The sequence below is a fragment of the Anguilla rostrata genome, chromosome 4, assembly GCF_018555375.3.
Source record: "Anguilla rostrata isolate EN2019 chromosome 4, ASM1855537v3, whole genome shotgun sequence".
Classification (NCBI taxonomy): Eukaryota; Metazoa; Chordata; class Actinopteri; order Anguilliformes; family Anguillidae; genus Anguilla; species Anguilla rostrata.
Window position 1 is genome coordinate 41,226,625 of NC_057936.1, and position 22,911 is coordinate 41,249,535.

Sequence of the window (22,911 nt, forward strand, 5' to 3'; positions counted from 1 at the left end):
TTGTGGATAAATTATACATCAACAACCAGCTTTTCCGTGACTCGAATATTACAATTTGGTTGTGAGTATTCACTTTCCTTTCCATAATATGGCCGTACTAGAGAATACGAAAATAATTGGGCCCATGCACTTTGTGGATGTTTATGGCTATGCTCCCCAGGTAGCAAACCTACAATGGCCCAGGTGCAGCCAGTGAAAATCGCTGGAATGGAATGTCTATGTATGTATCTGTATATGTATATATATGTATATGTGTATGTATGTATGTATATGTATGTATGTGTATATACTGTATATGTATATATGTACTCTAGCACTTTGAGTTTGAAAGGATACAATGAGGTTGAAGTGCAGACCGTCAGCTTTAATTTGAGGGTATTTTCATACATATTGGATGAACCATTTAGAAATTATAGAACATTTTGTACATAGTCCCCCCATTTTCGGGCCTCAAAAAATATTGGACAGTTCAACATAATGTAGAATAAAGTAATCCATTTTTAATATTTGGTCGCATAGCCTTTGTATGCAATGACTGCTTGAAGTCTGCGAAGCACAAACATCACCAGATGCTGGGTATCTTCCCTGGTGATGCTCTACCAGGCCTGTACTGCAGCCATCTTCAGTTCCTGCTTGTTTCGGGGACTTGCCTTCAGTCTCCTCTTCAGCATGTAAAATGTATGTTCAATTGGATACAGATCCAGTGATTGACATAGCCAGTCAAGGATTTTACACTTTTCGGGCATCAAAAACCCCTTCGTTGCTCTAGCATAGTGGTAACCAACCTTCTCAAGCCCAAAAATCACTTATTCCAAAATGCAAGCCGAGATCTACCACTCCGATATCTTCCAATTAAAACCCGCTTACCACGAGTAAGAATGTTCACTGTCATATTTATTTTAGCAATTTCTGTTACGACAGGCTCTATGTACGTGCATACATACACACAAAGAAAGACACAGTTATGCACAGTTATCTGTTCAATCCACAACATTCACATTTACGGTAGGCCTCTGTTCAATGCAAAATATTCATATTTACAGAATCTGTTCAATGCACAATATTCATATTTAGTGTCTCAGTTCAATGAATAATATTCATATTTACAGTATCTATTCAATGCACAATATTTAGTTTCTAAATTCAACAAATAATATTCACATTTACAGATACCTTGTCATGTTAGTCCTGTAGTTTTATTTTTACTTTTGGAAGCCAAAATAAACATATTGACGCTGAATGCACCTTAACTAACATAACAACATCGATATGGCTGAGGGTTCGGTGAAAAAGAAATCAAAAACATATTATTTCCACCCGGAATGGGAGCATGAATTTCTTTTCACATCAGCGAATGAGAAGACTATATGCCACGTATGCCAACAGCGGTAGCCTTGCCAAAACGTGGCAACCTGGACGTTTCTGTAGCTGCCTTGCTTATTGCTGTAGGCGCGATGAAAAGCGACTGCTGTGCTTTTAGCCCTCTTTTCAGTTCATCGATTCTATTTGATCTGCGCTGTTGAGTGAATACAAGTCTTTAAGTTTAGCATGGGTGGTAGCATGATGATCCTCCAGGTTGCCCAATTGAGTTCACCTGTTGTTTTTTTCTTGTTAATGATGAACCAAACTGTTGACTTGGGCATGCCCAGGGTTTTTGCAATGTTCCTGATTGATTGATTTTCATTTCTGAGCCTTATGACGGCCAGCTTAATTTGCATCGACACTGCTGTCTTCCTCATATTGTCACACCCCAACAACAATCTCCAAAGGCAATTGCAAAGTCTAGAATCAAGACTAGACATCAACAGCTCTCTTCTGCATTCACTACCGACACAAATGAATACACCTGCCTAACGAAACACATCTGTGAAGCCAATTCATCAAATACTTGTAGTACCTTAAAATGGGGGGAACATGTACAAAAGGTGCTGTCATTTCTAAACGGTTCATCCGATATGGATGAAAAACCCTCAAATTAAAGCTGACAGTCTGCACTTCAACCTCATTGTCATTGTATCCTTTCAAACTCAAAGTGCTAGAGTACAGAACCAAAATAACAAAAAATGTGTCACTGTCCAATTAATTATGGTACTCATTGTATATATATATTTTTTTTTTTTTTGTTACTGAATGGCTACCCAAGACGCAAAATGACAATGGCCCAGCAACGGACCACTAAACTGAACCCTATGGTCTTAGTGTTATTTACTTACTTTCTTTGATGTTATGTTTTTGGTGTTAGTATTGATGATTACTATGCAGGTTGGTTTGCCTGTCTTGTTTTTGGGATATTCTTATTATTATTTCTAATAATTACAATATTATGGGACATGTGGGTAATGTCATGCTGTCCAAAGAAGGGCAATTTGCTTTCTTTTTTCACTTTTTCTTCATTTTTATTGTTTGTTGTTTTGATTTGTTTTGTTTCTTGTTTTGTTTTGTCTTGTTTTGTCTCGTTCTGTCTGGTTCATAACCATTCCAACCATTCCCTTATGTGTAGTTTTGTCTATGTTTGTATGGTGTCTTGTTACTGTATGTCTGTCTAACTGTCGTAAGCTAGTCCTGTTTGTCTCTTATTTTTCAACCTTAGTGATTTACAACATTATAGGAGAAATAATTCATTACGGAGCACTGAATTGCAAAATGAACAAAACCAAAGGAATTAAAATAGTGACGTTCATGTTGTGTAATGTTAGAAGATACTATTGTAAAATGGTCATTGTTCTCATTAATAGACTTAAGTAACCCACTTAGTCATGTCAGTGGACGAAATGAGTATACCTAGTTATTTAACTGTAATGGATTAGAAGATAAAAAGAAAAAACATGAAATTTTTACGTGGTTTAAAGATAAAGATCATCATATTTTTTGCTTGCAAGCAACCCATTCATTACCGGCAGATAAAGATATTTGACAAAAGAAATGGGGAGGACTGATTAGGTTTTCTCATGGACTAAAGAATTCAAAAGGAGTCATGGTACTTTTTAAGAATTATTTAGATTTTAAAATATTACCATCCTCTGCAGATTTCTTGGAAGATGGATTATCCTAAATATAATGATTGGGAGTAAAGAAATATGTTTAATCAACCTTTATGGTCCAAATAAGGACGGCTATCTCTTTTTTGAGATAAGTCAAAATTTACAAGGTCTTACAAGTGACCATATTATTATGGTAGGGGACTATAATACAGTCTTAAATACTTCACTTGATCGTAAAGGGAATCAGTCTTCAAACTATCACCCACATGCATGTAAAGAGATTTTAAATATTATGATCACCTTTGACCTTATAGATGTATGGAGACTTAAATATCCAGACCTACCTAGATATACATGGCGGAGGGCAAATCAAGCAAGTCGAATTGATTACTTTTTGATCTCCTTTCCTATTGTCCCTAAAGTAAATAAGGTGCTAACTGTGGATTGATTAAGATCAGATCATCAGCTTATTGCATTATATTTAAGTATTTCCGATTCCCCCAGGGGTACTGGATACTGGAAGTTTAACCAAAGTCTATTAAAAGATTATGTATTTTTAAGCAAAACAAAGGAATTTATTAAAGATTTTCTTTTGCCAAATTCTCTTGTTGTTTGGGATGCATTTAAATGTGCCTTTAGAGGCCATCCAATAAAATTCTCTTCACATAAGTACAAGCATTTTATGTTTAAGGAGAAAGAATTGATGAGAGAAATTGAAATACTAACTAGGGATGTGACGGTATGAAAATATCACGGTATGATAATCGTACTACTCAATATGACGATTTTCGGTATATAAGGTTTTAAGCTATAAAAAGAAATCACACAAAGATTACAACTCGATCTGTTTATTTATGGATCGGCAGATTCTTTAAACCATCTTAATCGAAAAATTTTTAAAAATGCAACCTAATAGTTCACTCCTTGTAATTGCATATTTAAAATTAAAAAAAATACTTTTTCCTGAATTTTTAAAAATGTAATTATTATTATTATTAATAATAATAATAATAATAATAATAATAATAATAATAATAATAACAATGAATCCAAAGTGAGCCCACACGGATGAACGAGTTCGCTTTTTGGGGGGATATAATTCTTCATTACAGTCGGTATAAGACATCGCAAGCAGGGGCGCGGGAAGGGGGGTGCTGAGGGTGCTGCAGCACCCCCTAGCTGCAAGTGTTAGTCATTTTTTTAAGTATATATATATATATATATATATATATATATATATATAAACAATATAATACATCATTTTGCTTTGGGGAAGAAAATAGATGTTGAAAAAAATGTGTTTGTTAGTTTTTAGTGATCACAGGTATGGCGATCTTGCTACGGGGTTCACGACGGCGTCATTACGGAAGTTGTTACAATTGCAAAACACATCTCTAATTTTTTCAATGCCAAAAATGCTAAAACATCCAGGACCGAGTTAGAAGATGCTCATGCAGCACCTACTAAGACATGTTTGTTAATAACACTGCCGCCATGCAGTTTACATTAGTGTTTGTTTATTCAGTTACAGTGTGTGTGTAGGCTGAGTTATTACCATTATAGCTACAACAGAACTAGACCACATCATAATTAAAATCGAGTGAAAAAACGGTGGTGTAAGTATTTAACTTAGATTGCATTGTTTTGAACCATTCACTAACAGGAAACAATACGTCAATTGTTTAGGCAACTTGATGCCAGCTAAATTTGATGCGGAATGATGCTGATATAGGTTACGCACTTTCAAAATAAAAACACAATCGTTGCCTTGGTCGAGCTCTGATTCATTAGCTAGAGAAAACAATCAATTGTTTTTCTTTCTTTCTTTCCTTCGTTCATTCAGATATGCAATTGTGGGATGATTTTGCCAACGCTACTATGTCCAAAAATGGATTCCAATGAATGATTTGGGTTAGAATTACGTGAAACTGCAGTATTCTGCAGCATCTAGATTGCATTTTTGATCTTGTATTTAAAAGACTCAAGGGTCAGTTTAACAAAAATAAGACTGTACATGGTAAATGGTAAATGGACTGCATTTATATAGTGCTTTTATCCAAAGCGCTTTACAATTGATGCCTCTCATTCGCCAGAGCAGTTAGGGGTTAGGTGTCAGGTGTCTTGCTCAAGGACACTTCGACACGCCCAGGCCGGGGTTTGAACCGGCAACCCTCCGACTGCCAGACAATCGCTCTTACCTCCTGAGCCGTCGCCCCTGAGATGTCGTACATCTCTTTCTGTTAAAGTAATAAACACACGCTTTCATAATTTTGAATACCATTCATTGTTTGTCATCTTTAAGCATCTTTCTGTAAAATATGGTAAACTGATTTTTAAAAAATGATAATGACGTCACACTTTTACATTCGGTTGGCAGCACCCCCTATTTAGAACGTCTTCCCGCGCCCCTGATCGCAAGTGTAGTAAAAGGCTGCAAACGGTAATGTCGTGTATGTATAACAGCTGGCTAGCCAGCATTGCCAGGTGGGAAATATTAAACTATCGTACCAGAGGCTTAAAAGGATCGGATTTTAAAGAAAATTATCGTACACAGCCAAAAAAGAGAAACCATAGGTGTAAATGTGTAATTTCACAAAAATAGCATATTTATTGTAAGCAACACCTTGTCTGACTCGCCTACTCACATACTTCCGCCATTGAGTGCAAATACCAACAGCCACAAAGGGGAGAAAAACATTAGCACACCACATAGCCTACGCTGCGTAGAAGCAGGCAACTTCCTGGACCCTACTCAAATGAATGAGACTCACACTAAAAAGCCTGGTCTAAGGATAATGTCAAATAGCCTACAATTAAATCGCAATCGCTCAAACATGTAATCGTTATAATTGAGAGCTGTAACGTTACAGTTCATCAGCATGGAAACAACAGTTTATATAAGTCATCAGTGTAGAATCATAACATTATGCTGTCAATGTATTTAATATGCTGTATCAATATTTGTTTGTTCTTGTGAAAGCATACTCTTTTCAAAATGCCCAAAAAGTCTCTCAGTGCATAACTGGCCCTACCTAGTCTGTGAGTTCAACTTCAACCTCAGTTCTTCCGACGACTTTCTCTTTGCCTCTCCCCTGCTTTCGCCTGACTCCTCGGCACTCATTTAGCTAGTTTTTTAACTCGTTTTTTACATAAACCAAAAAAATAACATTGCTGGTAATTTGTAGGTAGCAAGCTAACTTACATTTTACATCAGAAAGAACGAGCGGGAGAACGGCAGCCGTGTGGCTGCTCGCTCCCGTGGGGGCACGCACGTCATGCATCAAGCATAATGATTGCCTGAAAAGACGCAACCTGTGTTTTTAAATGACTTTGCCTCTAAATACAGATCTAGGATCAGATTTTCATCAGTTCAGTTCCAGTATATTATTTAATATGGGTTATTTAGATATTTTATTAGGGTAATGGTTGGAAAAAAAATTCCCCGCATGAAAATAGCTTTTGTCACGTGATTTACTATCAAGGTATTATGGTACTTTTATGATAGTACTATTTCATATTTGAATTTTACAGTATACCGTCATACCGTATACCGTCACATCCCTAATACTAACACAACAAATTGACAACTGTACTAATATACCTGCTAACATGTTGGATGATTTGGATGGAAAACAGAAAGAACTGGAAAGACTATATCAAGAAAAATCTTATAGTATGACAAAAATAAAGCTAAATGGATTAAGGAGGAAGAAAAATGCACAAAGTTTTTTTTTTTTTAATCTTCAATATAGAAATTCATCCAAAAAAATAATAATGAAATTGATTACAAATAGTGGGGTAATATTTACTTCAACTAAAGAAATCTTAGGAGAAGAATTCAACTATTAAAAAAATATTTTTTCATTTCAATTTACACCTGACTTTTGAACCCTTTTTTCCAAAAAACCAAATTAGACTTACCACTATACAAAAAAGCCTGTGTGAAGGGCCTATTACAGAAGAGGAGCTCCATTCAATTAACTTGTTCCAACCTAGTAAAACACCAGGTCTGGATGGAATCCCAACTTAAGTTTATCAGATATTTTACCAATTAATTAAAGATCCACTACTTGCATGTTTTAATTATGCATACGCAACAGGAGAATTATCAGATACGCAGACATTAGGTTTAATTTCTTTGCTTTTAAAACATGATGCAAATGGTCAATATAAAGATCCAGTTCACATACTGGAGGCCCCTTATGCTTCAATGCTGTGATGCAAAAATATTGGCAAAATGTATAGCTCACCGTATAAAGAAAGTTTATACGTCCACAATATTGTCCACAATGATCAGTCTGGGTTCCTACAGCGTAGGTACATAGGAGATAATATACGACAATTACTAGAAATTATTGAATATTATGAGATTCTCAAAAAACCGGGACTGATATTTATTTCAGATTTTGAGAAAGCCTTTGACAAAGTCCGACTTGATTATATTAATACACGTTTGCAATTCTTTAGCTTTGGTGAATCATTGATACAATGGGTCAAGATTATGCACACTCATTCAGCATGTAAGATTATAAACAATGGTCATTTTTCAGAAAGTATTCCATTGTAACGAGGAGTTTTTTTTGAACACAAAAGTATCTATGTACGCAGATGACACCAATTTTCCACTAAGCCCATACGCTTCAACTCTACAAGCTCTAACAACTGACTTAGACTTCTTCGCTAAGTTGTCAGGTTTAAAACCTAATTACGATAAATGTACTTTATTGAGGATAGGATCATTGAAAGGTACACATTTTACTCTACCCTGTAGTCTCCCAATTAGATGGACTGATGGACCAGTTGACGTACTTGGTATTCATATCCCAAAAAATATGAATGATCTCACAAATATAAATTTTAATAATAGGATTAATAAAGTTGACAAAATACTCCAACCCTGGCAGGGACAGTATTTAACAATATATGGTAAAATTACTTTGATTAATTATTTGATCGTTTCCCAATTTACCCATTTATTTACGTCCCTACCATCTCCAGGGGAAGCATTTTTTAAAGCATATGAACAGAAAATATTTAAATTTATTTGGAATAATAAGCCAGATAAGGTGAAACGAGTATTTCTATACAATGAGTATGAACAAGGGGGTCTGAAACTTTTGAATTTAAGGGCATTGAATCTTTCATTGAAAGCTTTAGTGCAGAAATTGTATCTAATCCAAGTTGGTTCTCCAGCAGGTTACTCAAGAATGTACATCCAATATATAATGCATTATTTCCGTTTATGCAATTACAAAGTAAACACTACAATGTAATAGAAAATGCTATATTTCACAATTTATCTTCATTTCTGAAAGACACTATTAAAAGTTGGTTACATTTACAGTATTATCCTCCAGAACAGCCAGAACATTTTTTACAACAAATGTTATGGTTCAATTCAAATATTCTGATTGATGGCAAACCAGTATTTTGGGAGAATATGTTTAAAAAGATTTAGGAGGTTAAATCCTGTCCCAGGAACAATTTGTTAAACTGTATGGGAATTTATGTTCATTACAAATGTTTAATCAACTTATTGCAGCCATCCCACAAAAATGGAAAAGAGCAGTTCATAAAGAAGTATACCAAGAATTAGTTTGTTGGCCACATATGAAAAAATGTTACATGGCTTAAAAATAATAAAATAAATAAAAGCATTTATGATTACTTTTTGTGGAAAAATGCATAGACAACCCTTCCATACAGGACTATGGACAAATGGGAAAATGTATTAGATGTTCCTATACCTTGGTATAAGGTCTTTGGCTTAACATACAAAATCACAACTGATAGTAGATGGTGGGAACTGGGCAACTTCATATTGTTTAGTTATTGTTTAGTTATTTTTTAAATTTATTTTCTTTGTATCAGACTGAGAGGTTGTGTTAACGCAGGATTCATAGGAGGATTTGTGATGAGTAGCTCCGCGGACCCGGGTCAAAAAATGCGAACTAACCCTTTAAGAAATGCTTGTGGATTGCGGTTATCCTAATGCGAATGTGAATTCTTACAGTATGATTTTTTTTTACATTTAGCACTGAAGCTATATATATGAAAAACAATTGCTGAGACAAACGGCACGGTGGACAAATGCAAACTCCAACAGGCTGGCACCATGAAAAACCCAACAAAACTCCCCTTGAGAAGTCCTGTATCAATATGTACTCACTTATTTGACAGACATCCGACGTGCCTTATCAGCTGTCTCCTTAAATTTAAGCTCCCGAGCTGGCAACTTGTCTACCCTTGGTCTCCTGGTCAGTTTTCTGTTTTCTCTTCTGAGATCCACCTTTTGTGTTTACACGGCATCTTTATATGCTTAGTTGTACCTAGGACTCCTCTTTGGTCTCTTCCTCAGCTACCTAGCTGACCTTACAACAGTTGTGGCAAACAGACACTTCACATTGGACAATAGCATACATATACATATTTCCCAGCAAAATTTGCATATTATAAAATAACAATACCAGAACTGACCAAAAATTAATTGAATGGTTTAAACAATATGCTTTCTGTCAAATAAGTTTGACATAACCACAGACTATTCTACAGAAAGCATACTAACCATGACCAAGATGAGTTTGCTCTTTGTCCAATATATAAAACAGACCTGTAAAATCATAGTAATGTATGGTGATAAACGAGTGTCTGAAATGCATTAAAGAGGTTGTGCGTACATGTACTTTTTTCACTTGAACGACTACTATATGACTGTGTCTGCCATGATATTAAATCAAAGTGCTTTAATGGGGTGTTGTAAACGAGACAGATGTACTAATTGTTTGTATGTCAGTAGATAGATGGCTTGCTAACATTAAATTTGAGAAACATGGCGTTTTCTAGTAATGTTAGCTAAATTAGTCTAGTTAAAAAAGTTGTTAAACAGTAGAAACGCCACAGCGGTCAGCTGTTGTAACTTTGTAAGATAATCAATAAATCTGCCGTCATGAAATGCATATGGCTCCCCGTGCGTGGCACTTGCATTGAACATTCTGATATAATTTGGATGTCAATATTGCACAAGGGAATAACGTTATAAATACCTACTTAGTTAAATGGCCATGAACGGCTTTGCAATAATAAGTCATTCTTTAATGCCGTCATATGCTTGTGCTTTTAAAGTAGGTAGCCCAGCGAGCACAAGCCCGAATATAGATGTAATGTAGATGTCTAAAGGAGTTCAAATCTAGGTTGCACATTTAGACATAAAAGACTAGGCTAGCTCAATTCAACCTTAATTCAGCTCAAGTTTTACTTAGATATGGCCAGGCTGTATCCTACCCTTTGCTATCAAATTGCAAGCAAATCTAGCTGGTTAACCGAACGTGTCGATGGTATGTCATAATACAGTCTATACGTTTGGCGAAATATTTCCATCCCTTCAGTCGTTTTAGATACTGTCTGTATTCGGTCTTGTGTTCTCTTGGACACGATCGATACTCATCCATAATTTGCATGTGAAATGAAAGAGAATGGAATTCTGGAATATAAATGAGTTCCCACAGGGATTATACAGTTGCAAAAGAAATAGTTTTAGAGTAAAAGACAATTAATAGTTAGTAAACAAACATGAGTAAAAAATTAGAGATTTTCTTGAGCTTGCCCATGCCACAAAGATCCCATAGGCAGGTGCGTTACCAGTGTGCCACTAAGGAAATACTTGCAGCGGGTGCCAATTTTTTTTGGTTAAAAATACATATGTCCATTCTGCATGTGTATGTAATATTTTTAGTGGCTGGTGTAGCTTAAATGTCCAATGGAGAGACGTTTTGTTTGTGGGCCTAGAGCATTTGTGATGATCAGGCAGGAAAAAGAAGAAGGAAGAAACAGGCTTTATTTTGCGGAAGTATGAAGTTGTGTGTGAACTCTGTCTGTTGAAATGGGGTCAGAAGGTACAGAAATTAATGTTTTAAAGGGCTGAAAGTCTGTGGTTATTGTGGTTATTTCTGTGGGAAACCCTGAAAAGTGCCGCCCCACCATAACTTGGCGGGATGGTATACCTGCTATCCCAATATTCCAAAAGACATACCAGTGAACTATATTGCTTTCAATCTGAATGCACGTGAATGTTATATAGTTGTACTACATTGCACTTGATTTACTGTTTAGTTTGCTTTTATTAGCGGATGACGGGGCTAGAGCCCAGTATCATCTAATATAAATATGTTTTGTAGATAACACTGGCTGTAATATGATTAAGAAAAGGCAGATTACTTGGTAGAACTGCAGTTTGTCAGAGAGCTAAAATTGAAGTCCCAGGACAGTGTGCTGGGAACATCACATTCTGTGCAATTCTAAAAATGGCCCATCCAGTGCCATGTATGCAGTCATCTGTGCCTATCATCCAGAACAAATCCTAGTGTTTCTTGATGAGCTTCTAAAGTGGTTCATGATGGAGGGGCAACAGTTGACCAGTGTGAGGTTCCACCACAATGTAGTAGTTCAGGAGTGATTTCAAGGACACTCAAGGACATCAATAGTCTCATCAATGTCCCACCAAACTCAACATTCCTGAGTGCAGCTGAGGAATGCTTATTTGCATAGCGATGGAATGTTCAGGACCATAACTTCATGGTCAGTGGAATCCTGCAATAACATTATAGTTTGGGCCCATTCATTGCACCATATTAAAAGCAGTGTTACATTATAGCAAGGTGGTAAAAATCACTGTGAAAAACTTCATGTCAATTTTACTTTGGAACATTTTCATAAACCACTGGCATGGCGCTGGGTATGTATGGCAAGTGAGTCACTCACTCACTCACTCACGGACGATCTGAGAGGGACGTTTAGTAGGACGCATGCGCAGGTGGTGCTTCGTTTAGTAGGAGTAGGTGAAATGGGATGCATGCACAGGTGATGCTTCGTTTAGTAGGAGTAGGCGAAAAGTAAGGGTTAGCTAAAGTAACGTTAGGTGATAAAGCCATGCTTAAAAATGTCGTGCCATTCGAAGTGGTGATTTTGGGAGATGCAGACAGATAAAGGCGTCGTGCTAGCGCGTACGGATCACCTACTTTAGTTAAACTAGTTCACGCATACAGATGCTATCCTGCACGCATGAGTAGGACCTAAGGACACACAGCTACAACCAGCGATACAGATGTATGGACACACGGAGGACAACAAATAATGTTACAGAGGTGAGGACATGCCATAGCTACCTAACTATATAGTTAGTACAGTTGCGCTGTGGGTCTGGACAGTTTTGTGCTTGTTTGTGTAGCATCCAACTCATGGGCTAGTTCTTCAATTTAGACATAAAACCATTGGACTATATCGATCATAAGTGCTTTATTTCACTGTTTCAGAAGAGATATTACAATATTATGATAATGTAGGCCTAATTTAGTTAGTGCAAGGTGGCTACCAAAAACCAATCCATAAATACTAGTTAGCTACGATTGCAACCATAAAGGCTAGCCTATTATGTTAGAGCTAATGTCAGACACATAACTGTGGATGTGTCTTCTTATTTATATATAAATTATTATATATACTCATACATATATAGAACATAGTATAGCATAACATTGTAATACGTACTCTTTTGAAATAATTGGTGTTGTCATTTTTAGTGATTCTATTCATGAGGACAGCAAAGACACCCCTCCCCTACCTCACACGTGTAATTTTTGTATTTTTATGTATTACATATAAACTGCATATGATCATTATGACATAAATTTATTCTGTTGTAAATTTCTGAATGAAAGAAGCCTCTTCTTTAAAGCTGCAGTAGGTATCTTTTTATAAAGATATCAAGGAGTGATCATGCTTAACTGATATCAAAGAAAGAGCTGCAGTATGGCATCATATACCGTGTTTATACCCCCAAATTCTGTATTGTAAAACCAGGGCCCAAGTTCGTGTTTTCAACACAAAGGGTGACATAGCTCAGGAGGTAAGAGCGGTTGTCTGGTAGTCGGAGGGTTGCTGGTTCAATCCCCTGTCCTGGGAGTGTCAAAGTGTCCCTGTGCTAGTGGAGGGACCTCAACAGGGGAGTGACATCAGAGAACTTGGAAAGGTTGAAGACAAGTCAGGCAACAGCATTCTGGATAAGTTGTAGTGGCTGTATGGCACAGGCTGGCAGGCGTGCAAGGAGGGAGTTGCAGTAATCTAGATGGGAGATTACCATGAAACCTACCCACAGTCACCTAGAAGCCATTCATCAGTAACGTCACCTGTGATGAAGCGGGAACAAATCACATTTGCTTCAAATGTAACTTGTGTTCTTGGGGTATTTAACCACAACATCTAACACTCTGGCATCATATGCAACCTGAATGTTTATCAAGTGATTATTTAGAATGATTAGCTTAAATAGTATTTAGCTAACGTCACTTTAAGCATGCATCTGGATGCAGAGGACTTGCTTATTCCAATGGCATTGTCTGACAACCCCAGTGAAAGCGATTCAGTTTGGCTGGAAGTGCATAGCTATCAACCCTTACAAAAAAGAAGACTGTATGCCTTAAGTACACTTTTTACTTAATACCTGCCAGTGTACTTAAAGTGTACTTTCACAGAAGTAAATTTAGATGACGATTTTAAAATACACTACATAGCCAAAAGTATGTGGACATCTGACATCCAACATCCAACGAAGAGCATTAGTGAGGTTGGGCAGTGATTGGGCGATTAGGCCTGGCTGACAGTTGGCTTTTCAGTTAATCTCAAAGGTTGCTCGATTGGGTTGAGGCTCTGTGCAGGCCAGTCAAGTGCTTCCACACTGTTCTCAACAATATCATTTCTATATGGACCTTGCTGTGTGCCTGGGGGCATTGTCATGCTGAAACAGGAAAGGTTCTTCCCAAACTTTTGGAGAAGAATTGTATCATCTAGATTGTGATTGTATGCTGTAGCATTAAGATTTGCCTTCACTGGAACTAAGGATCATGACCCAAACTAGGAAAAAGAGGGTGGTCATTTAGTGTACTTCAAGTATACCACTCAAGCATACAAAGTTTAGAAGTAGTTCATAAGTGTAATACTTATCTCTTAGTGCACACCACCTAGTGGTCGGCACCTAGTGGTTGTTCAACTCAGACATTCATTGCTCCTGCAACCAAAGTATGAGTTGAAAAAATAAACGCTTTGTTTTAGTTTCATTAGTAGACAAGACACGACAACTATGCCGAATACAGAGTTTTGCAGCGCCACCATTGTCACTCTGGCCGTTCATTTAACAAGCACCCCCTCTCTGCAGTCTCATCTGCAGCTACACCCCCCACCCATCTGGGCATTCATAAATATATTCTTTCGCCACTCAAAAATCGTATTCCGTCATAGCAACAAGATAAACCCAACAATAGCCCTAAGATATGCCAATACAGCAGTGAAAACTCTGCTCACCGAATAACAAAATTAACAAGACAAAGTTTTCAAAAATTATACCATGTCATTCTACAGTCAATATCTGTGACTAAACACTGAATAAATATACAACCTTACCACTGGTTTTATGCATAGAGATGTCCTTTTTGAGACTAAGTGGTCATATATTGTCTTGGACAATCCGTTTTTTGCTAAATATACGCGCATTTGTGATGCCTGGGTACCTTCCAAAATAGCTGTGCGTAATGCCACACATGTTGTTTACCGCATTGTCGCCCATTTTAGTACAGTCTGGCCGATGGACAATTCATTTATTCAGTAGGTGAGAGTATAAGCTTTCTAACAATGTATAACATGTCTAATTTTGCTTTTGGAATAGCGTTTTATAGGTCAGCGTAACCGAAATATTTTCTTATCATCGCATTCATTTACGCATTCACTCTGTAGTAGCAGTACAAGACACTGCACCTCATGAAACGTTATCAAAGATTTTTCGTAATTTCTTGGAAAATAATATTATTATTGAGGAGTTCTGAGCAGTGCTAAACCATATGTTTGCTGATAGACCTAGCTGACATTGTTTTCTGGAGTAAGACAGAAGTGGAGAGAACTGTATCATTGAATTACTGTCTCTGTCTCTATCTTCTGAACACAAATAATATTTCATCATCGCTATATAAGTATTACTGCTCAAAATAATTCAGTTATATACATTATAGCGTTCATGGTAGTTTAGTAGTTTTTGTGATGAATGCAACAGTGGTGACGTGAGAGTTTGTGTGTTGTGAGAGTTCTCCGTGGTTTTCAGATCTGGAGTTATAAAGCTTTAAATAGAGTACCCCCTAAATGGGCAAAGATTGGCCAGATTTGGCATGTACACTAAGGGGTTAAAGTATGGTTTCAGTAAATACTTTAAATATACTTAAAATGGCCCAGTTAAATTTTCTAAAGTACTTTAAATAATCAACTTGATGTACGTAAGTATCCTTAAAAAATAAATATGGACAACTTTTTTGTAAGGGAACACCTTATGACATAGCTCAGGAGGTAAGAGCGTTTGTCTGGCAGTCGGAGGGTTGCCGGTTCGATCCCCCACCCTGGGCATGTAGAGCTGACTGGCGCGAGCTGACTGGCGCCTTGCATGGCAGCCTTTCACCGTTGGTGCGTGAGTGTGTGTGTGAATGGGTGAATAAGAGGCATCAACTGTAAAGTGCTTTGGATATATAAATATATAGATAAAAGCGCTATATAAATACAGTCCATTTACCATTTACCAAAGTGATCAAATGATTATTTATCAAAAAGATCAGCCGGTTCACACCATGAACCAATCAACAATGTTCACGTAACAGTACACAAACACGATATGATCAAAAGTATCTGGTTTGCGCTAAGACCCTTAGTTCCAATAAAGGCTAATCTTAATGCTACACCATACAATCACATAGATGATATGGTACTTCACCAACAGGGAAGGCCCTTGCCTGTTTCCACATGCGAATGCCCCTGAGCACACAGTGAGGTCCATATAGAAATGGTTTTGTCAAGAACTGAGTGGAAGAACTTGATTGGCCTGCACCGGCCTGACACATGGTTGTTATAGCAGCAAAGTGCAGACCAACTCCATTTGAATTCCCATAATTTTGGATGAGATGTTGGATGTCAGGTGTCCACATACTTTTGGCCATATAGTATCAGGTTTATCAATCAATCAATCAATCAATCAATCAAACTTATGGGTATTAATATGTTGGTTTACCCTTTTCTACTATAACAACCTCCACTCTTCTGGGAAGGCTTAATACTAGATGTTGGAGCATTGCTGCAGAGACTTGCTTCCATTCAGCCAGAAAAGTATTAGTGAGGTCGGGCACTGGCTGGGCGATTAGGCCTGGCTCGCAGTTGGCTTTCCAATTGATCCCAAAGGTGTAGGATGGGGTAGAGGTCAGGGCTCTGTGCAGGCTGTTCAAGTTTGAAACAGGAAAGGGTCTTCCCAAAACTGTTGCCAGAAGGTTGTCAGCACAGAATAGTCTAAAATGTCATTGCTTTAATATTTGCCTTCACTGAAACTAAGGGACGTAGCCGAAACCATGAAAAACATTCCCCGACCAAGCGGTGTCCAGATACACTATATGACCAAAAGTATCTTGAGCTTGATGCAAATATTGAGAGTTCCAGCAGTGGAGGAAAAACAACCTGCTCCTGCATCGCTGGCACTGTCTAATGGCAAAAAGAAGAAAAGAGGGTTGGATAGATCTTGCTCTCAAACTAGAATAAACCTAGGAGCACAATTCAGAAGGTGGCAAGAGATTCAGGAGTGGGTGAGGTTGAACAGCGGCAGCTGTAGTTACACTCGGTCAGTCTGTGCCATCCATATAAAAATAATGACCCTCTGTAAGCACATCTGATGGCATCATCTGCACACTCGCAACATTCTAAATCTGTCACACGAGAATGAAGACCGCCCCCAAACAGGTATAAAAGTGAGGGATAACAATCGCTCTCTCTCTTCCAGCAAGGTCTCTTCCTGCATCGTCACCCAAAGTGCATTGTCCCTTGAGTGCCCACATACTGTGGAACTTCTATGGGCCTCTCACAACTCTGTAGAACTCTAATTCAAAGGGGTTTGCAGAATGCCTAAGATTGCAGCTGCCACCGACTTATCTAAACACACAGATAAAGTCCTTGTATGCAGTAACCAGGCCCTGCCGATTTAACTGACTAAGCCTAATCCATCCTGCATGGAAATCAGTGTACACCCGGCGCTGAGCTGAAGAAGAACCTTGTTGACGACCGCCCGGGGGGCGGGGGGTCGGGGTGGCAACATTGCCACTGCTACAGAACAATGACTCGACTTGTGCGCCTCACACCTGGAAACCTCCACAATTTCACAATGCCAGGACCCCCACAGCGACCACCAGAGGCCACTACCTGCGTGAATGGAGGACAGTAAGACTGAGCAAACTTTCGAGGCAACAGAAGTTTAGCTTAGTCTGTATTGAGTTTAATGTGACGTGTGTTCCCAATTTGTCCTTTAAAATTATTTGCGCTGGCGATGTAATCTTAGAATACAATCATATGTGTAGTCTTTCTCTCTCCCTCTCTTTCTCCCCGACTAACTTTCCAACCCTAACGACACCACACTCGTTGTATAGTCTAGCCTGGTTACATGTATTGCTTAAGAGCTGAAGTTACGCTTCCCTCTCCGGCACTACCGGGAGCAATACTCCTTTATAGCTAAGCTAAGTTATTTAGTCATTCCGATTACATTGTACATATATAGACGCAACCCACACAAACGCGACCAACTCGCCGTTTGCCCTTCCCCCTTTCGTCTACAGACAAAGGGGCACATGCGCACACGCAACCATACACAAGGATATGCACCCTTACCTTCCTGTATTCAGCATAGTTTCCCCATTTAGATTACTCTGTGTATGTTCTGTTTGTATGTTTGTTTAATAAATGATTTTATTAAACCCATGTCCGTTTTGATGTTGCCAGAATGTGAGAATCAAAATAGCCTATCCAGAAATATATCCTTCAGGTTATCGTAAATCTTTGGTTTAATTATTTGATCACTAATAATTGAAGTTTCAAATTTGTGGTTGGATAATCTAGATAACTGTAATGTAAAAGTGGTGCCTAATGTGAGAATACAGCAGTATAATCCTGACATAAGTGGTGCCCCGTGTAAGGCTATATTGTTATTCCCCCGACACAGCATTTGGGGCAGCATTTTTCATTTTTCCTAGGGCGCAAAACAATCAGATCAGGACTTGGGTAGAGCTGATCAATGGGCCAATGAAACACTGCATTTACAGCTGATCTACAGTCAGTGAAGCACTGCAGGTAGAGCTGATCTAGGGTCAGTGAAACTCTGCAGGTACAGCTGATCTAGGGTCAGTGAAACTCTGCAGGTAAAGATGATCGAGGATAAGTGGACACATAGCTTTTATGCAAGTAAGTTTGTATGTGTGTGTGCATGTGTATATGTGCATGTGTGATGTGGGCAAGCGTATGTAGGTTTGTATGTATGTGTATATGTGCATGTGTGATGTTTATTTATGGGCAGGTGTATGTAGGTATGTATGTATGTGTGCATGTGTATATGTGCATGTGTGATGTTTATTTATGAGTAGGTGTATGTAGGTTTGTATGTATGTGTGCATGTGTGATGTTTATTTATGAGTAGGTGAATGTAGGTTTGTATGTGTGTGCATGTGCAGCTGAGAGAGGGGTCAGACCTTGAGGGACTGGGCGGTATCAGGGTCAGTGTCATGGTACAGGATGACATTGTTGGCCATGTCGAAGCTCTCCCGCACACCCAGGTGGTAGAAGAGGGAGGGCTGCCTGAACACATCGCTCATGTCCACCACAGCGATGTCTGAGGACACACGAGACAGTCAGAAAGACAGACGCGCAAACACAACCTGACGCATACCCACATGCACTCACACACAACTAAACATGAGCACCGCCAAAATATTCCACAGTTACATGAGACAAACACAAGCACACACACACATCACTCATATCAGAGAATCATGTGAATATACATATAAAAGAAATACTCAGAAAGCATGATGCTTGAACCACTTTTAAAACACTTTTCTTAATAAAATTAAACAAAGATAAATAAAAATAAAAATAATCTCAATATGTCAAAAGGGAATTGTAACATGTTGAAGTTATGGTCAAAGGCAGACCTGATGCTCGCTGCTGGAGGTACAAGGCTTTTCGCTATGTAGGTATCCACAACCTGTCAATGTGTGGAGCTCAATGCAAGCCAAGGCAGGATATGTATAAATAGAATAAAATTAAAACAAGAGTGGGGTCAGTTTACAAGCTATGAGAGCGGAGAGCTATTAAAAGAAGCAGGAGATAAACCATCCAGCGGCTGCTATTCCTGGAGTTGTGTTGCAAATTATAGTGCCATCACATTGGGCATACTGCAGTCAGACAAGGGCTCTGGTACCTCTTTTAATGTTTGATGCACTAGAAACGTCATGCCGTCAGGCTTGCTGGGACAGCCAAGGGCTGCTTAGCCCTGTTCCTGGAGATCTACCTATACCTCTACGCTGTAGGATTTCTTTTGAACCCTAATTTGGTATGGGGTGCCATTTGTAAAAAGATGCACATTCTCTAAACATGCTCAATTTTCTGAACATTTAGCATCACCAAGTATAAAAAAAATGTGCTAAAATTTCCAAATTTAACTTTGTTTAAACATTTATAGGAAAATTTGTCTAAATTATTGTAATCATTTTTACAAAAGAAATGTTATGAATTAAAGCAAGATTGAAAATTACATTAAAATGTAAATCTTACAAGTAAATGTTAAATATAAACGTAATTTTAAATGTTAAATGAAAAGGTTTTCTGCCAAACTACCATAAAAAATAATAACAAGGACACAGACAAACATTATTTTAAAGTTTGTTTTATTTTATACCTGGTTGCAGCTCTTACCAGAGCAGGAAACACTCCTTCAATGACATCAGCTAATTTGCCTGGACTAGCCATTTTGAGGCAGCTGATTAAGATGCTGCTAATGGTGTTTGTACAATTAGATTTACATCTACATATTTACCATTCACATTTATATTTATAAATTTACATTTTACATTTATATTTAACATTAACATTTATATAATATATAATTTTCCAATCCTCCTTCAATGCATAACATTACTCTTGGAAAAGTGATTACAATGTTCTCTGTAAATGTTTTTAAAAGTGACATTTGAGAACTGTAGTGCATTTTTACCCTAAATGTGCAAAAACTGAGCAGGGTTATAATGTGTGCAACTTCTTACAAATGGCTCCCCATAATTTGGCACAGCTGATTCTACTAATTAGCATCTCTATTTGTTGAATGGGTGTGCTCTGTTAGGGTTTTAGTGAAAACCTACTGGACGGTAAATCTCCAGGAACAGGGTCATGCAGCCCTGGTCTAGATTATATTGTAACATTAATTTGATAGATTTGGTGATATCCCTGTAGGCCTAAATACTGTACAAGTTCAAAAAGATAGGCTACATACACCGAAAAAGAATGTGCAACAGCGATCGTCACTTTTTAATCACCTGTCACTCACTGGCTGGCTGTTACAATAAACATAAAAATAATTATCTATCTATGTGATAATTATCTATGTGTGAGCCACTGCATTTCTTCAGTTAACACCCGGTAGCAAGAATCAACAACCAAAATATCAGTAAGTGTGATGTGGCTGCGCGTGATTGGGCGTGATTAAATTTAGGTAGATTAGGATTGTGATTTAGTACATAAAATATGGGTGAGGCGCATTAAATATGACACATTGATACAATATAAGAAACAAAAATATTTTAGAAAAAACTAGCCCAAAATGAAAGTTTGCCTGCCTATAGATATGTGAGTTAAACACGCAACATCTAGTTTTTATTTCCACTGAAGTAGCCTATACTATACAAAAGGTACTTCGTCGGTACTGGAGGTCTGTCCTGGAGGTGTAGACCAACGGTATTAGCTATATCGCAAGTTGTTCATCGAAAGCATAATGTAGCCTACGTTCGTAAATTTGCTCCAGGTTCCTACAAGCACATACTCGCATGCCGTGCTGGCCACGCATCGCCGGTGAGACAGACACCGTCGCCCGACAAATTAACTCACCTGCATCATAGAACGTGTCCAATACCGTGGTCTCCCCAAAGTCCAGTCGGCCGAAAGTAACGGTAGTCAGGATTGCACTCTCGGCGTCGCACGCTCGCTGAAGGCACTGCAGGGCGCCGGATTCTGGACTGTTAGCGGCCACAGCCTTCAATCCGTCATTAAGCACGTAAACCGCCCGGAGGGAGCGCTGCTTGGACAGCAGGCTGGGGCTGGCGACCTCCGCTCTCTCCACGCCGGCTGTCATTAAAATGCTTGCGGTGTGGTCACCCCCGGTCTCTGCTGCTGGCTGACAAGGAGCGACCTCCATTGCGATTCAGTCAGTTATTTCCCCACCTCCTTATTCTTAATTTTTTTGCCAGTAGGCTACGAAAATTTGAGTTCTCTCTCCTGAAAACGGTGCTTCACTCGCTATGCGGTACGAGCACCTTACGCCTGGGGAGGCGCGTGTTTATGCTACCCTGCATCTTGCGCTTTGTCATCTCGTCCGCATCACAATTATTCTCGGGTCAGGTAGTTTGTCTAATCTGTTTGGTCCAGTTGTAACTAGATTACATTTTTAGAGAGAGAGAGAGAGAGAGAGGGGGGGGGGGGGAGAGAGACTTCAAGCTCCAATTGCGTAAAGAAGCAAGAATCAGAAAATTTCTCCCATATAAGTGCCATGCAATAGCCGCGTCAACAGTGTTATTGAAAAGTTAGTGTACACGCCTTCTTTATTGAATGCATTTCAATTAATATGTATTTAAAACAAGCAAAGCAAGTTCCTAGATGATACGCTACAATGTTCTATGCGAGTTCTAACACGCTACTGCCTAACACGGAGCGATTTTTGAGAAAACTTTACATTTTTTTCATAGTAGCCTACACATGTTGATCTTGTAAGGACAACTGGTTCACTTGAGTGAATCCTTTATTCGACAACACGAGGAGATATGAAATTTACGGGCATCTGTTGGCAAAGCAAAAGCGAAGCGCTCAAGACAGCGGAAAGCAATGCCCGTCAGGCAGACGCTCCCTGAACTTTGAGTAGCCTACGTCTTTACCAGTAGCCGGCAACTGATAAATGGAGGAAAAAATGTCTTTTAAAAAAGAATTTCCAAGTCTTCACAGCGTTAATAATACACTTCAAAATAAAAAGTCCGGCTCGTCATTCATTATATTTCCGAAACACCTTAGTCTCAATTCGATGTTTTCCCTTCTGGAAGGCGGTTCTGAAATGCTACAGTTCGGTTGGCTAGAATAAAAAGCTTCACCTGCATTCGCGACGGGCGAGTAAACTAAGTTATTCCGAGTTACGTCGGTGTTGGACATAGTCGGCTGACCATCGACACCGAAGATTCTGGAACTATCCACTTTTTGACCAGATTATCAGCAAGAATTAGAAACAAATATTTTGTCTCGAGTTCCCGTTCGCTGGCATGGTGCCAAGGAGGAGGCTCACATATGGCGAAATATATTTCCGGATTCCATAGTAGCCTAACATAGCCTTAATCGTATAATGTAACAACCTCAAAAGGCCAAAGTGAAGTCGGATACTGGAGCATTTAATCCAAGAAGCAAATTATTATTATTTAATTTGTTTCGTTTTTACAATTTGCATACAGCGGAATGCCAAATAAGATTTTCGACATGACTATGCAACGGAGGCAGCGCCAGAGTTTCTAACAATGGCATACACCACCCCGTTTCATGATGAATTCATTTCTTGATATTCATCTGTTAACCCTACATTAGCCAGTTTTGAAAGTGAAAGTCTTCAAACGTTTTGGTGGCTCACCACCTTGCCTTTGGCAATCACACTACTATTATCTCACATATTATTATTATTTATTCCACCCATTTTTTGGACCGCTACTCCTCCCAGAGTTTTTGCACCACATACACGTACAATATGTCATAATCTAGCGGCTTCTTCGGGAATGGTGTGCTATTACTTTGTTTA

General features: G+C 38.5%; 1 protein-coding gene across 3 annotated transcripts in view; it reads right to left on the reverse strand.

Annotated features, from left to right (window-relative positions):
* map3k15 (mitogen-activated protein kinase kinase kinase 15) overlaps positions 1-22,612 on the reverse strand; it is a 97,606-nt gene extending 74,994 nt beyond the window's left edge. For 2 of the 3 annotated variants that reach the window (XM_064332676.1, XM_064332675.1), the window contains exons 1-2: positions 20,973-22,612; positions 18,563-18,702 (exon numbers count right to left, since the gene is read on the reverse strand). In XM_064332676.1, the coding sequence (XP_064188746.1) occupies positions 18,563-18,702; positions 20,973-21,279 (447 nt within the window). In that variant the 5' untranslated portion in view covers positions 21,280-22,612. The remainder of the gene's footprint in view (positions 1-18,562; positions 18,703-20,972) is intronic. The other variant, XM_064332677.1, reaches the window with a different exon arrangement.
* Positions 22,613-22,911: the final 299 nt, after the last annotated feature.